Here is a 16,535-nt window from a genome sequence, read left to right as displayed (position 1 = left end):
CAGACACACACCTACCCACCCAGACACACACCTACCCACCCAGACACACACCCACACCTACTTACCCAGACACACACTCACCCACCCAGACACACACCTACCCACCCAGACACACAAATCCACATAAGAGAACAGAGAAAAAATATGATGGAAAATGGCTGAGGAAGAAAGCAACGTTGACCTCTGGCCTCCACACCCATGTGCACACATATGCAATGTGCATTGACATACCTGTGCAAATATATACACAACTGTGCATAAATACACACATGAACGTGAACATATGTACATGCACCCATTGGACTAGACATTCTGTTGCTAGGGATCTATCATGCGTAGTCTTAGTTACTATTCTATTGCTGTGAAGAGACGCCATGACACAGGAACTCTTACAAAAGAAGGCATTTAATTGAGGACTTGCTCACACTTTTAACGGGTTAGTTCATGGTCATCATGGTGTGAAACAGGCATGCATGGCATTAGAGCAGTAGCTGAGAGCTTTACATCCTGATCTATAGGTAACAGGTGAGGGGAGAGAGAGAGAGAGAGGAGAGAGAGAGAGACAGACGACTGGCCTGGCGTGGGTCCAGAGGTACACCTCCAACGAGGACATACCTACTCAACCTTTCCAAAAAGTTCTACTAACTGGGAACGAAGAATTCAGATAAAAGAGACTATGAGAGCCATTCTTATCCCAACTACCACACATAGTAGGTGACATTTAATTTAAGATACATATTATCTAAACCTCAAACATATTTGCTTAAATATAAATATAGTTATTGTGGCATTGCTCATAATCATAGTAAGCAAAGTTTAAAAAGTATTATAGAACCCTTTGATGCGGCCTCGGTAGTTACAAATTGCATTCATAAAATGGGATATTATTTTGCCTCTTAAGAGTGTGACTCAAAAGCCAGTGAGGTGGCTGTACTGCTGCTCGCTGCACAATCCAGGTGCCCTGAGTTCGATGCTCAGAACCCGTGGAAAGGCGGAAGGAGAGAACCAGCCCCACAAAGCCGTCCTCTGGCTTCCACATGTGTGCCATGGCATGTGTGTCCCCCATCATGCACACACATGTATGCACACAAATTTTTAAAAAAATGACTCAAGAAAATCAAAGATGTCGAAGATATATGGATAACCGGGGAGAAACAAATTGTATGACATCATATAATAGTCTTTTCACAAAGCTTGCTAAAATTCAATGATTTATTAATCTTGACCCGAATCTCTTTAAATATACAGATATTAGAGGAGGGACTTTCTGTTGGAAGGCAGCCAACCCAGCTTCTCACACTCCTGGGGTGGGCACTCCTGGACATGCCCTAGGAATCTGGCAGTGTTCAAGAATCATGGGCTCCCTGTTGCTGCCGTCCTGAAGCGTCTTGTTTGCTTGTGGGATGAGGACCCTGGGCTGTGTGGACTGAGGGTTGCTGCCTCGAACTCGTGTGCCCCATGTCATGGGGATCCACCACGTCAGATCTGACATGGAAGAGGAGGAAGACAGGCTACAGTGAGCATCATGCCAACCTCCTGTTTGTCTTCCTGTCCTCTCTGAGGTCCCTGCAGAGCCTCACGGGCTAGGTGTGAGATGGCTGTCCCTGTGTCTTGACCAAGCTTGGTGGGTTGTCAGAAAGCCGGGTCTGTACACAGGGAGGGAGGCTGCGTTTGGCTGTCTAGAGAAGGTTCTGGCTTGGCTCCCCCACACTCCCTGAAGGACACAGCTCATCTCCAGTGAGGAGGCTCTCTGAGTGGGGACAAAGGGAGCCCCAACTGGCTGCCATTAAGTCATTCGTTCCTGGCCAGAGTTATAATCGGACGGAGGGGCTCCTCAGTCTGGCAACTGTGACTATGTCATGCCTCCTACGTTTATTTCTTGTTGGGAAGACAAATGTGTGGTGTGGGGTGGGAAGGGGCTGCAAGCTGGGAAGAGCTCTTTGGAGTCTCAGGGCATCCATATTGTCCTGGACCTCTGGGCTTCTCTCATTCCCCGCTCCAATCTATCTTGAGTAAATGGCCCACAGGCTTCCCCCTTGCCTGGTGTCTGAAGGACAGCACACACAGCACGACTTCTCTCAGCTGCCTTACAACCGAGTGCAGTATTCATTGTAGCTTGCACATAGTCACAGAGGCAGCCCAAGGCGTTTTGCCATGTAGAGATGTCACAACAGGAAATTTGGGGCTAGTGAAAAGCCTCCTGAAGTCACACCCCCAAGAACTGAGCTCTGTCCTTCAAAAGGAGAAGGGCAGATAGTGGGAAAACAAGCCCATTCATAAAGGAGCCTTTAACTTTTGTGTGTGTGTGTGTGAATGAAGGAAAAAAAAGGGTTGATAACAAACTTTTCCTTAATATCCCTCTGGATTAAATGCTCAGCTAGTTTAGCATCTTTCAGTACTAGACCTGTGGTCCCTATGGTCTCTGGAAGATATTATCTTCCTTTTAGAGGCTGGGAAACTGTGGTGCAGATTAGGAAGTTAATTTCTCAAGAGTCTATAGTGAAGCTAAGAAGAGGCACTGAAGGGAGCAGGTCAGGACTGGCGTCACACTCTCCAGGACCAGACACATGCATTCATCTGGCGCTCCCAGACTCAGGGGGTCTGATTCTCTCCTGCTCCTTGACAGCCTGAGCCCCTGTCAGTGCCTCTGGCCTGCAATGCCGGTGTACCAGCAGGCTCTTTGCCTCCCTTGCTGAATTCCAAGGGTAACAGGAGGGAAGGCGGCCAGGAACGGGCTCTGGTTCTTTCTCCTTGCTTTCTTGTTTTGGGCAGCTTTTCAATGACTGGGGATGAATGAGCAGGATATACTTACTTCCCTCCTTGGGCTGCAGGGGGAAACTGACAGGAGGGCGGGAACCCCGAAGGAGGCTAGCTCAGATGCCCCCAAACAGAGAAAGCCATAAGCCAGCCAACAAGCTGGTTACAAAGACCCTTAGAGGGGTGTCCTCAATGGAAAGGTCCAGGAGGAGGCCCGAGCCTGCCTAGGGTGCTGGCCCCTCTGCGCCGAACTGCCAGAACTCTACAGATGGGAGCAGGCCGTGGCCAACTTCCCCAGCGTTTGCAAATCCTGCATCTTAATTAGTTCCCTACTGTCTCTGTACATGGCCCACATTTTAATAGTCTCTGGGCTTCTTCCACCATTTGCTCTCTGATGCTTGATGTGATTTCTCTTCTCCCCAAGACAGTTCCCCCGGCTCCTCCGACACCCTCCCGTCCAGGAACAGCTTAAGGCACGCTGATGTGCCAAGCATGTAGGTTGAGATTGATGGGGCTGTCGGCGGGCTCCAGTGCCCCCCAGCCCTCCCCCTCTGCCAGGCACTCCTTAGATGGATGAGCAGGAGGGTGTATGGGAGGGGGTGGGCACAAGGGAGGGCAGTGAAGAAGAGACAAGGAAAGCCCGGAGCTAGGTGTGAGCCAGTAGTGGCCAGTGTGACCTTCTGCTGGGTCTGCCACAGATGTTGCTGTGTCCTTCCAAGGGAGAAGGACATGGGCGCCCACCCCCATCTGTCAGTGTTTATCAGCCTCTGTGTGGGGGTGTCTGGGCATGGAGTGGCCAGGAGAATGGATGCCTTCAAGTGCATCAAGGGAAATGACCTGTCGTTTATCTCTTCCCTGCGATGTCAGAGCCTGCAGCCATCCCAGATGCCTGCATTGGCTGCCTCTTCTGCTCCTGGTGGTGCTTACTCCCAGGAGTGAGAGAGCTGGGGAGAAGTGGGCAGGCTGCCAGCCCACTTCATGTTGCAACTGTCTGTGTCCCTGGGACCTGCTCCTGGGCTCCCCTGAGACACCAGGGGCAGAACTGGGGTTGGCAGAATTTAGGCAGCCTTGGCACTACTTGTGTTCCTGAGAAGGAATGCAGGCCTACAGCTGGCGGTGGGCAGGGTAGCCACATGGCTGCTGTAGCTTCCAAAGCTTCATTTTATAGATGGGCTAGAGGGCCATGTTTAGAGATGGGGGCATAGGCCTGAGAATGACATAAGTCTGCCATTACCCCCACCCACCTCCTACACCTCTTCTCACGGACAGGTACAGGGCCGGGACCCATCCTCTTCTTCATCTGCGTCGCTAGCAGCCAGACCCCGGCCTGGTGCATGATAGAAGGATGCTAAAGATTTGTTTAATGATGCTGGGAGAGGATACTGAGCTCTCGTAGGTCCTTTCACAGAGAGAGAAGCTGAGGGGGGAGGAGAGGCCTTGGCCCAGAGCTGAACTTCCTGTCCGGCACCATCATTGTCCTGGGCCTCTATTTCGTCACAGATTGTAGACCCCTTTCTGGTGCCCTTTCCTGTCCTCATAATCTATTGGAGAAAAACCACTGACTAGATACCCCAAGGCCTGGGTTCAAGTTCAGTCTCCCCCAACCAGTGGCGTTAGGAGCATGGGCAAGTTCCCTGGATGATCAGATCTGATTTTTCATGTGTGAAACATGGATAACAGCTTCTTAGGAGCAGTCGACGGGTCACGTAGTAGGGAGGCAGCGTGAGGAGACACAGAGATGTAGCCTCCCCAGACGCCGTGGAGAGAGCCCAGAGAACTCCAGTAACCCTGCAATACTCCTCAGTGTCAGGGATGAGATTACTGCAGACAGATTGCTGCATGGCAGGGAAGTCGTGCTCTGTCTGGTCTGGATCAGGAACGCATTATCCTTCTGAGTTTCCCCCCAAAGCCTCGTTCTAGCATCTTCTACTTTGAGCAGGGCTCTAGGAACCTGGCTGCGGGACCCATTGTCTACTTTTACTATCGTCATCTTCCCGCGGGTCTGCTAGGGCGGAGAGCTGCAGTACCATCTGTTAGGGCAAGCCCGTTTGCCCGGGTCTGTCTTCTGCGCTGGGGAGGCTGGTCTACTTTCTTCCTGGAGAACCATTGCTCTGTGGGCTTGCCCAGATAAAAATCCATACCTTGGTCCCCTTAGCATTGGACATCTTCTGGCTTTGGGACAGGTTTGCTATGTAGGGAAGCCCCCTTGCTTGGGCACCAGGGGACTCCTGCCCAGTGTAATCCGGATGGGTCTGACAAGGAGAATCTAAGGTCCCTGAGGACAGAGCTTTGTCCCCGTTCTGCCAGCTCCCTTCCAGCACAGGCTTATCCTGGGGCTCCGTGTGTAGTACAGAACCTCTTAACTGGTCTCTCCCTATTTCTGTACCTGTCCCTTTTCAGGGTGACTCTGTTACTACATAGGCACCATCGTGCCACTCTGCTCAAAGCCCTCCGCGACTTACCATCACACTTAGGGTGGAAGCTGGTATTCTTGCTGCCACCTATGCAGCACTTCAAAGTCCCTGTAAGTCTATGAGCCGACGACGTCCTGTGAGTCCTGACTCACTGCGTGTGTTCCAGGCAATGGCAGCTTCAGGGCCCACACACAAATGGCTCTCTGCCTGGGATGTCTTTGCGTGGACATCAGAACAGGCTCCTTCTCACTCCTCTTTCAGGTCCACGATTTCCTGGCCCTGTTTAAAAGTATCTCCGCCTTCCTCTCACCCCCACATGCCACTTTCCCTGCCCTGCTCTGTCTTTTCTCCAAAGCACCAATTACCAAATGTCAGACTGTAGACGTTACTCAGTTCCTATAGTCTTCCCCACCCGCATTGTCTCTTATGAGGTAGAATGTAATTTCCACGAAGGCGGGGATTTTTGCCTCATCCATAGCCCAAGCTATCCATATGTCCCAAGCGCCTGGGACAGCCTGGTACATAGTAAGTACTCGGACGTACCTGTCAATAAACAAACGAAGCAGGCTACCTTTTACTGTGCTGTTCCTGGGTCTCCTCCAAAGCTTCAGGCTTTACCCGTCCTGGCATTAGGGCAGGGCCCATCTCTTTGCTTGGAGCTCTGTTCATGCTCCACATCTTCTTTCCCTTTAACTGCTCCAGATTCGGCCTGGTTGCTTCCCTCCTCCCCGGGCCACCTCCATTCTGGGGAAAGCTGCATCTCACCATGTCTGGTGGCCTGAGAGTGTTGGATGGTAAGGAGTTTGGGCCAAGGAGCACAAGAAGAGGGAGGATGGAGGAGGAGGAAAGCAGAGAGCCCAACTCTAGACCAGCTCCAGGCTTCCGACCTTTTGTAGCTGCGATCTCATTTGGTCCTTAGCAACACTGGGAGGAGGACTTTGTCTTCTCAGTTTTGCAGATGAGGCATTCGAAGCCAACTGTGGTTTAGGGTAGCAGAACTGAGATTTCATCCCCCAAATGACTAGTTGTTTCAACCTCTTTGAACAGCTCTTTACTTATTTGCAGGCAAGATCTCATGTAGTACAAAGCTGGCCTTGAACTTGCTGCATAGCCAAGAATGGTCTTGAACTCTAGATTTTTTTAAAAAATATTTATTTATTTATTTATTATGTATACAATATTCTGTCCGTGTGTATGTCTGCAGGCCAGAAGAGGGCACCAGACCTCATTCCAGATGGTTGTGAGCCACCATGTGGTTGCCGGGAATTGAACTCAGGATCTTTGGAAGAGTAGGCAATGCTCTTAACCACTGAGCCATCTCTCCAGCCCTGAACTCTAGATTTTTATAAGTATGTGTAACCACATCCATTTTATATAATACTGGGGGTAGAGCCCAGGGCTTCATGCATGCTAGGCAAGCACTCTACCAACTGAGCTATGACTCCAGTCCTGAACTATTTAGTTTGAACTTTTCCAAGCTTTATAAAGGTATTCTTGAAGTGGTGTGTGTGTGTGTGTGTGTGTGTGTGTGTGTGTACTCAAATACAGATACATATAGATATATCTGCGTATATGTGTGTATGTACCACATATATATGTGTGTGTGATACTATGGGATTGTGTCTCTGTGTGTGCGTGTGTGTGCATGCATGAATAAGTGTGTGTGTGTGTGTGTGTGTGTGTGTGTGTGTATGAACCTGAAGATTGAACCTAGGACCTTGTGTATGGTAGGCAAGTGCTCTAACAGTGAGCCACATTCCCACCCAGTCTTGTGTTTGATATATGTGGACACTGTGAGATGATTAGATGAGACTAATGAACATGTCTATCACCTCATATAGTTGACTTTTTTGTGGTGAGAGCACTCAGATCTCCTTCATCAATTTTAAGTACAATGCGTTATTAATAGCCCGTCAGCATGCCTCCGTCCCATTGCATCCATCTCCAGAGTGTATTCATCCGACCTACCCGACACCTTGTAACCTTCTCCAATGGGTGCCACACACCTTGGGAATGTCTCCTCCACTCAGCTTATTCCCAACATAATGTGTCTCTTTGCCCTTCCTGTGACGTGGTACTTACTCCTGTGGGCTGGTCTCGTAGTGACTTCGTTTGATATCATGGATGTTTCTTTGTGCCTCAGGTCTGGGGAATTGCTTCTCTGTAGGACTAATCTCAAATTCTAGAACTTACTTACCTAAAGGTGTCTACTTAGAGGAGTGTGGGCAGGTTTAGCAGAGGCCACGGGTGGACGGGGGAGGGGAGGAACAGGATGGTTCTCCTGTTGTGTGGGTATCCTGGGGATTCTAACACAAGCTGTAGCAGGGCCTGAAGGCTGCAGCCTGGGCGGCAGGTCCTCAGTGAGAACCTCATTTATTTTGAGCTTTATGAGTCATAAACCAGGAAGTCAAGTGCAGCCAAGGCAAGGTCTTCCTAGGGAAGGAATAGATGGATTCCACGACCTGCCAGTACTCTTGGAGGAAATCAGGTCTCTGGTCTCTGCCCCTGTCATCCCCGATCTTGCTCCATGAACCTGCGAGTGGTCTACTGGGGATAAACGAAATCCTGGTTTTTAAGCGCCTTGCTCCTTGGTGTAGGTTCATGTATAAATCCAAGGCCATGTGATGAGCTTAACGCCTCAAAATAATAAGCACCCAGAAGAGAAAATGGCACATTTGTATTTGTGAAGAAAACTAGAGACCGGCATTAAAAAAACAAACCATGACAACAAAAAACCCCTGAGCACTCACACGCTAGCAAGAGATTTTTTTTTTTTTCTGCTGTCTGTGGGCTCCCCCGCCCCCTTCTGTACCATGACTCTATCTCCAGGCCCCTGTGTCAGAAGGAGCCCATGATGGATAGACGGATGGATGCGCCTTGTCGGGGTGTTTCACCACAATTTCCCTAGGGGCAGCCTGTCTGTTGGCAGAGCCCAGCCTCCCGAAAGATGGTATCTCTTGCAAACTCGACAGCCAACAGACAGCTTCTCTCTTTGTATATTTCCCCAAAGAAGACCTGTCTTAATCTGTTTTTTTTATACAGCATATTTTATTATAATCCATATATGACTTGCCGGTTCCCAGCCCTCCATCCTTAGCCTAATAATGAAGGAGAAGGCAGAGGCTCGGGGAGCCTGTGACATCCAAGGCGTTTGCATTTTTAAATGACCTGGGATTTAATTACTCACTCTGCCCCCATGCCGTACTTTCAGACTCATCTCGCCCGCATCCTGTTAATGAGCTCAGCGGCTCCACTAGCCCAGTGGAAGCTTTTCTTTTGGTGTGTTGGGTGGCAGGCGGATGGCACCTGTGTCAGAGACTTACCGCTTTGATCTGCACCCGTGAGGAAGGCTGCCCTGTCCGGAGCCTGGGGAGAAGCCATAGTGCTTCCCTGGCATCTCTTACCCCTCTTCTGCTTTTATTTGTGGCATTTTTTTCCTTTTTTTCTTCTTTTGACTTCCTATGCTTCAATCCCTGTTTGTCTAAGAGTGTTTTTTTTTCTTTCTTATTTGGAAACCGATTTGCTTCGGTTTGCACAGAAGCTGTCTCTGGTGTGATGGATCGTGCTGGAAGTCACCCAAGGAGTATCTCTGTTCCCAATTAGAAGTGGAGGCTGAGCTGCCTCCAGGTCCCAGGGAGGTGGCTGGCTTGGGTGACAGCTGCCGCCACTCTGGAGAGAGTAACGATCCATAGGTTTGTATCCGTGTGTACAAAATCAGACTGGCTTAAAGATGAATTATGTGTGTGTGTGTTTTGGTCCATTTTCTTTTGATGCTGCTAAATGTTTGATGGTTCCTGTCGGATTATGTGGTCTCCCAACTTTGTGTGAGGTTAAACAAGAGCAGCCTTTTAAAGGGTCATTGGACCCTATAACCAGATGAGCCATGTTAGAAGGAAATTGAATCAGTGACATCCCCAAGGGCTCTCAGAGAGTGTGTTGTATGGACATTGTGGGAGAGCTTGGACCCCATCACCTTTCTCATTGATGTGCTCTGGGACTCCCCTGTGGTTCAGAGGCAGAGAATGTACCCTCTGCAGGGTTGTCTGGGGGTGGGGGTGAGGTTAGCCTTTCATGCTGACTAACCAAGCCTTACCCACAATGCTTTGTGAACAGGGTTTGCCAGAGGTCAGCCTGAATGCCGCTCATGGAATGGTACTCCACCGGGCATTAAGCCGACAACATTAAAACCGCGTTTAAATTCCGTCCACTTACTGAAAGCAAAAATCTCCCTAAGCATTTCCTTTAATGCTGTAGCGCTTCTCCATCCAGTGGGGTAGCCACTAGCCCCATGCGGCTTTGGAGCCCTCGTCTGGATTTAGGTGTGTTATAAAAGGAATATATATGCCAGGGAGGCCTAAAACAGTGTAAAATGTCCCGTCAGTTTTCAAATATTAATTTCATATTGAAATGGTAGTATTTTTGGATAGAGAAAATATGAAACTTAATTGTACCCATTTCTCGGCTTTTAAAAACATGGCAACTAGGAAATTTAGGATGATACAAATAGTTTTTATTGGATGTCTACCGGACCATTAACATCAGTGATAAATTTTGGCAGTAGTAACTGACAGCATTTGTGGGACACTCAGACCGTCCCGTTCTTCTCAGGTATCACCCAACTTGGAACTTGCTTTAAACAGAATCAAACATAAAAAAAAATCAGCATGCCCCATTCCCACGATGTTCTACACACTAGGTTTTGGGGTGGATCTTTCTGGAGTTTTATACATGCTACCTTGCTTGATTCTTTCTTCCCCATGTTGTTCTCTTTTAATGCTTTCTTATTATCATTACTGTTGTTATTATTATTAGTTCTACCTACATGTATGTCTGTGTGAGGGTGGATTATACTTTGAGCTGGATTACAGACAGTCGGGAGCTGCTATGTGGGTGCTGGGAACTGAACTCAGGTCCTCTGCAAGAGCAGTCAGTGCTCTTCACCACTGAGCCATCTCTCCAGCCCCTACCTTGTTTGATGCTTATACCAACATTATGAGGTACATACTTGTATCGCTCCATGTAAGTTAAGAAACTATCCCAGGCTAGACTAACTAGGGTCTGACTTCAGGGCTGCTTGAAAATGAAACTATACTAGCCAATAAAATACTTTGGCAATGAGGGAAGAGTGATGCCACTCGGCCCATGTGATGTAGAGCCCCTCCGTCTCTCTGTGCTTTGCTTTCCTCCTGAGGGCCTGGACCCCGGGTGTCACTGGCCTAGCCCTTGGAGCCCTTTGCATGCTGGGAATCCACTGCATCTTCACTTCGGTTCCATTTGCTCTCTTGATTCTTAATATCCTGTGCATGCCAGCCAGCCCAGTTAAGGAGGACCAAGTACCGGGTGAGGGATGGGGGCAAGATGGAAGCATGTTTAGCAGGGGAGGAAGAAAGAGCAGCAGGAAGAGGGAGTTCACAGCCCACGGGAGATTCTGCATGGGTTGGGGGTTTGGTTTCCGGAGGGTGGAGCGCACTTGAGATTTTCTTGCAGAGCTCGGCACCATGCTGCAAAACTGCCTGCAGCCTCAGCGGAGATGTGCCTCTCATCCTGAAATCCGAAAACCACAGGGAGGGTCTAGGAACGCAGTGGGAATGCACAGAGCTTTGGAAAGAAACCTTCCTTCTTCTTAGGGAGAGAGAAGGGGCTGCTGGAAGGGCCCTGTTAGCATGGTTAGGCAGGAGCATGCGGAGTTCAAGTCTGGACTTCGCCTCTCTCCAGTCCCTTGACAGACAGTAAGCAGGCGCTAACCTCCCTCTGCTGAGTTGCCTCATCTGTAAAATGGGATACAGCTATACTCTGCAGTGTGATGGGGATTAAGTGGCATCTGGCAATAATAACTCCTGCATGTTGGCTGCTTCTGCTACACCGTGTCTTCCGCATGTGCACCGGGGCACCAAAGTACCACCCTGGCGTCGCCTGGACTTGTTATTTACTTATGAGGGTATAACGAGTCAGGTTCTTGTTGTGATATTTACCATGTTTTGAAAGATCATCTGTTGGCTTTCTTGCCTGCTCTTGGTGAGGTTAACGTCTCTGAGCTAGAGTGGCTCACTTATAAAAGGAGATTGAATTGGATTAGATAACCGGACTTTTCCTCCTCAAAAACATGGTGCCATTCTGGAAATTGGACATATTTATTGTCAGGAAGGCTAAAGGATAAATTCATATATACATATATATATATGTGTGTGTGTGTGTGTGTGTGTGTGTGTATACATATACAATTATTGTAAGTTTGAGGGATAGTGACCAGCTGTTTGGCTGAGGACAGGGCACTTGGCGACACACCTTAATTATTTGGGATTAGGCGTTTGGAGGACATTTCTGACTGGAGAGTACTAACACACCATCCCAGCGGGCTCATGACAACACTGTTGATGCTGACACTCAACTTAATTGTAACTTCATCACACGTGTCTTCCCCGACTCTGAAGTAAAGTCGCTGCCCCTTACCGGTTTCCTTTTGTAGCACCTGAGATACTTCATAACTGCATCTTTATCCCACAGTTAACATTTTACAGCTATATCCAAAGACAGAGTTCTGCTATTATTTGGTCACCTCGTGTGTGTCTCTAGTTGTCACATGACAGGTGCTCAGTAGATATTTATTGGTCAAATAGATGATGGTAAAGTTTTATTGATCCAGTGGTTGTGTTTTTAAAAATTGTGTGTGCGTGTGTGTGTATAGAGCCATCTTGCTGACCCAGATGATGGTTCTCAATGGGTGTACACCCCCCCCCTCTCTCTCTCTCAAGAGAGTTCTCAAAAGAGACCTCAGATACCTCTTCCAACCTTCCCTGGGGGCTAGCCACTCCCTGCATGTGTCTTCAGTTTTAAGGATGCTGCAGTGGCCTTCTGTCAGCCTGCGTGTTTTGGTGGAGGTGATGGATGGAAGCAGCAGGTGGCATTCCCATGGAGTCTGGAGAGAACCTGGGGGCGCAGGCTATGATGGTGTCACTGTTTCCACTTCTAGATTCCCCCTTGTCCTTGTTGTGCTCCGTGCCTCGGAGAAAGCTGACCTCGGGGTCGGGGGGATCTCAGCTGAGCCCACTGTCCACTGCCTCGGAGAAAGCTGACCTCGGGGGGGGATCTCAGCTGAGCCCACTGTCCACTGGCTCTGGAGAAAGCTGACCTCGGGGGGGGGGAATCTCAGCTGAGCCCACTGTCCACTGGCTCTGCAGATGGCCAATATGAGCGGAGATGGAAGATGAGAGGAGACAGCCCCGCACACTGGTTCCTGGGTTTACCAGGCTTTGAGTGCCTATGCTTCCAGCCCCAGGCCCTGTGTGGGACTTTGGCAAGGATCCCCCATCTCTCCCACCCCGTCTCTCTAGAACAGCAATGGGATGGTCCCCTGGTTCGACCACTATTCCGCATTGACTCCCTTTGTCCTTCCACACTTCTGTCAACGAGCACTACTTTAGATCTTCTATTCTCCCACGCGAACGAGAGATTGCTTTCACTTGGTTGTTCTTGTGACTACCTTAGTTGGCAGGGACCACACATCTAATTCCACCCCTCCACGTACCCTCGTGTGTGTGTGTGTGAGCGTGCGTGTATGTACATGTGTACGTGTGTAGGTGAGGTCTGGGATTAAGGAGAGATTGGAGGACAATTATGTAGTAAACCAAAATATCACCTAATACCTTTAAATAGTTTTCTGTTTTTTTTTTAATTTAGAATTCTCTGCCAAGAGTTTTGGGGAGTATTTCAGGCTTGGGGGCACCTAGGGTTTGAGCACTTGGGGGAAGAGTCAGAAGCTCTCTTTGGTCTCTCTCAGAAGCAGGCTGCTTCCAGCCCTATCTTTGCTTTACTGGCCTTCTGTGACTATAAGAGACAGTAACTTAAAAAGAGAATGGCTTATTTTGGCCGACAGTTTTCAAGATTCTAATTCCTGGCCAGGCAGACCCAGTTTTGGGGCTTCCCCAGATTTCAGTGGTAGAGAGAGTGTACCTTTTGCAAACTGCTTGTCTCGTGACTGGAAAGGGAGAAAGGGAGGAAGAGACCACAGCATTTTCCACCAGGACCCCTCTCTGAAAGGTCCCTCAGTCTCTCAATAGTGCCACCCGGGAACCAAGCCTTTAACACATGAGCACAGAGGGGAATGGGACTTTCTGTGTCCAACTACAGCACCCACTGACTCGCAGGCCCAGCAGGATAGCTGCTAATAACTGTAGAAAATGCCCCGCTTTGCTGATTGCTTTAGGTTTGTGAGCGCTACCTCTTGCCATAGTTTTCCTTTGGCATGGCAATAGCCTCCTACCCTGCTGCTCCGGGGTCTGTTGGATATTCCTGTCATTCTTTTTCCATTGGTTTGGGGCCTCTGCTTCCCCTTGAGTTGATGAGAACAGCCTCTCTGATGCTGATAGCTTTTTATGGAACAAAGCAGAGCTGGGCAGCCAGCATGGCCAAGGGGAGACCTTGGAGACAATAGTAATCAGACATTGTTAGTGTGCTTGGACGTTTTTAAAAGCCTTGTGGTCCTGGGCCCTGTTATAGGTGGAGAAATGGGCTCCAGGCTCCTTGAGCATCTTGCCCTAAGCCACACCCTCAGAGTGGCAAAGGCAGGGCCGAGACTCAGGCAGTCTGATCTTACCTCTAGAGGGCACCCTCTCTGCTCTACCTCAGCTTGCTCCCTGGAGTGGGCAGGACTGAGACCTTCTCTGGGATTCTGCACTGGTGGAGAAGTTGAACCTAACCCGAGTGTTCCCTGGTCTGCTTGTCAAGAGGCGATGGCACTGGCCCTTTGGGTCCTCCCCAAGAACTCTGTATGTTCCCAAAGATCATCCTTCTAGTCCCGCCGGTTTCTGGGTGCCTGACCAGTCTGTCTGTTGGTTTTTCCAGAAGTAGAGCTGCCCCTGAAGAAAGATGGCTTCACCTCTGAGAGTACCACACTGGAGGCCTTGCTTCGTGGCGAGGGAGTGGAGAAGAAGGTGGATGCCAGAGAAGAGGAGAGCATCCAGGAAATACAGGTACCCTGCCTCTGCCACGGGAGCCCCTGAACATACTCACCTGGCACCTGGCTGCCCTATAGGGCAGGGCTGCATCTGTGTCCCGAGGTTTTTGAAAACCACTACCAAGAAGCTTAGAGCTTCTTTTAAATTGAAAGCATCCCTCCACCCCAGGGGGAAAAAAAATCATTGTTCCCTCCAATCTGTTCCCTGGTTTTTTTGTTTCTGTCCTCAAAAGGTATCTGCTGAGCCTTCTGATTACCAGCTACTGTGCTGAGTCCCAAAGACATAGCGGGAACAAGATAGACTGATTCCTTACCTTTGTGGAATAGGTAGCCCATCATCTAGACTCAAGAGATGGGGTCCCTGCCTCACCTTTGCTCCTTTCCTTACACCCCAGTCTGAACTCCAGCTCACCAGATCTCTCAGCCCCTCCCAGCACCACCTAGCCATCCTCCGAAGCCAGCCTAGTTACCCTCTCAGGCAGGGACAGTGCTTCGGTCCTCATGTGCCCACTACCCTCTGAGTACACCACCTGTAAAGCTTTTAGGCATCACTGTGATGGCGGGCGCCTACCATTTCTCATTCTCAATGTATCTAATACTTTGGGGAGTACAGAGCATTATACTATCAATTAATCTGGATATATTATTGACAATGAAATATAATTAAATTATATTTGGATTAATTTGTATTATATATTAATTTTTATATTTTATGTCATACATCTCATATTCATTCATTTTATGTTAAATTTGATATTTAATTTGATTGGTTCACTAATTTACTAAAATCTTCATTAATAATAGTAATAATAACAAATATTTTGTTGCTTTGTAAATACTTGTGTGTCGGGGACTGTGGTGTGTTCACGATGATGCCCTCTGACCTTGCATGTGCCAGCATGGAGTTGGCTTTCTATGAAGATGCTGGGCGAATCTGAATCTGCCTTCCTTTGCCCTTCCAGTGGGAAGATGAATGATCAAATCTCCACTTAGTTGCCACCACCTGATATATTTACCCCCACCTCTCTTTCCTCAGCTGTAACCCTCAAGGAGTGCCTTACTAGTTTAGACATAGCCACCCTGGTGTCATCTTTGATGCTCCTTTCAATCTTACACCCAGCACCCCAGGCATCAGCAATCCTGTCTGCAGTGTCTTTAGGAGGAATCGGTGTAGCCCACTGTCCCATATCCCTCTTGCTGTACTGATCACCCTGTCCTTTTCCCTGAGCTGAGTGTCTAATTGCTTTCTCAATGGTTGCTCCACTCATGCCCTAGAAAGTCTTTAAAATAAAGATCTCTTTAAAACCCTGAGGTCTTTAGGCTCATAGCAAAATGGAGAGAAAAGGTGAAGGGATTCCTGACCTCTCCTGTCTCCCTAAGCTTAACCTCTCTCATCACCAACACCTTCTGCCTTTGTTTCCATTGGTGAGCTGCCTTCCAGAGGCCTTTCTCCCCCAGAATCCACGTTTATGTTAGTGCTCACCTTTGGTACCCTGCACCCATCTCGTTCCTGTACTCTGCTTCTCTTTTTTCTCTTTATAATGCACTTATCACCATTTAGTATTCTTTGGATTTTATTTTTCGTGATTGTTTATTCTCCCGGTGGAATGTAGACCCGCCAAGATGGACGGCCTCTGCCTACCTCCTCACTAACTCATCTCAAGCATGCAAGCCCAGCTTGACACAGGTGCACAAAAACACCTGCTTGAGTGGATGACTGGGGACCCCGATTCTGATCCTCCCTCTGTCCCACTTGCCCTGCTTTGCTATGTTAGTTTTAAGCACAGCTCTGCCTCTATCACCTCCTTCCTAATGTATCTTTTGCTTCCACTGAATAAATCTAGCACGGTAGCCATGGGCTTCTTGGGTTTCCCCTCTCTGCTTTAGGCTGGTGTTCAGACTCCGTCTCCCCTTCCTCAGCTGTCTCTCTCTCTGAGCCTCTGGTCCATGTTTTTTTCCACCTATGATTCCATTCAGTCGTTAGGCCCGGCCCCAGTGCCACCTTTCCCATCGAACCTTTCTTGGTCCCCCATAACCAGAGCAGACTTTTTAAACTTAGGCGTTTGGGACACTAATCACTTTCTTCACTGTGTGAGTGTGTGTGTGTGTGTGTGTGTGTGTGTGTGTGTGCTTAGCTAGCTGTGCATGTTTGGACTTGCAGAGTTTGAAGCAAGGCGTGTCATCTCTGTATGCCCTGCTGCCCCGTTGCTAGTATTTTGCTCTATTAGTGTACTTTGACAGAATCAGTGATTGGTACAGAGCCGGTGCCCAGAAAGAAGCCCGGATAGCTAGTGACATACTGTAAAGCTGGGAGCAAGTCTGCTTTCATGTGGTTCTGGGTCAGGAGACATGCTGCTACTGTATCTCCATCATGGCGTCAATCCTGGTGTTGGCAGTGTGACCACCAGTGC

At 48.8% G+C, this 16,535-nt stretch overlaps 1 protein-coding gene across 2 annotated transcripts in view; it reads left to right on the top strand.

The window, feature by feature from the left end:
- Positions 1–16,535, top strand: part of Dpf3 (double PHD fingers 3) — a 271,575-nt gene that overhangs the window by 138,002 nt on the left and 117,038 nt on the right. For both annotated transcript variants that reach the window (XM_013347204.2, XM_005343307.2), the window contains exon 4: positions 14,013–14,140. In XM_013347204.2, coding sequence (XP_013202658.2) covers positions 14,013–14,140 — 128 coding nt within the window. The remainder of the gene's footprint in view (positions 1–14,012; positions 14,141–16,535) is intronic.

This window comes from Microtus ochrogaster, chromosome 1, assembly GCF_000317375.1.
Source record: "Microtus ochrogaster isolate Prairie Vole_2 chromosome 1, MicOch1.0, whole genome shotgun sequence".
Taxonomy (NCBI): Eukaryota; Metazoa; Chordata; class Mammalia; order Rodentia; family Cricetidae; genus Microtus; species Microtus ochrogaster.
This window is presented reverse-complemented; position numbering and strand designations above follow the sequence as displayed.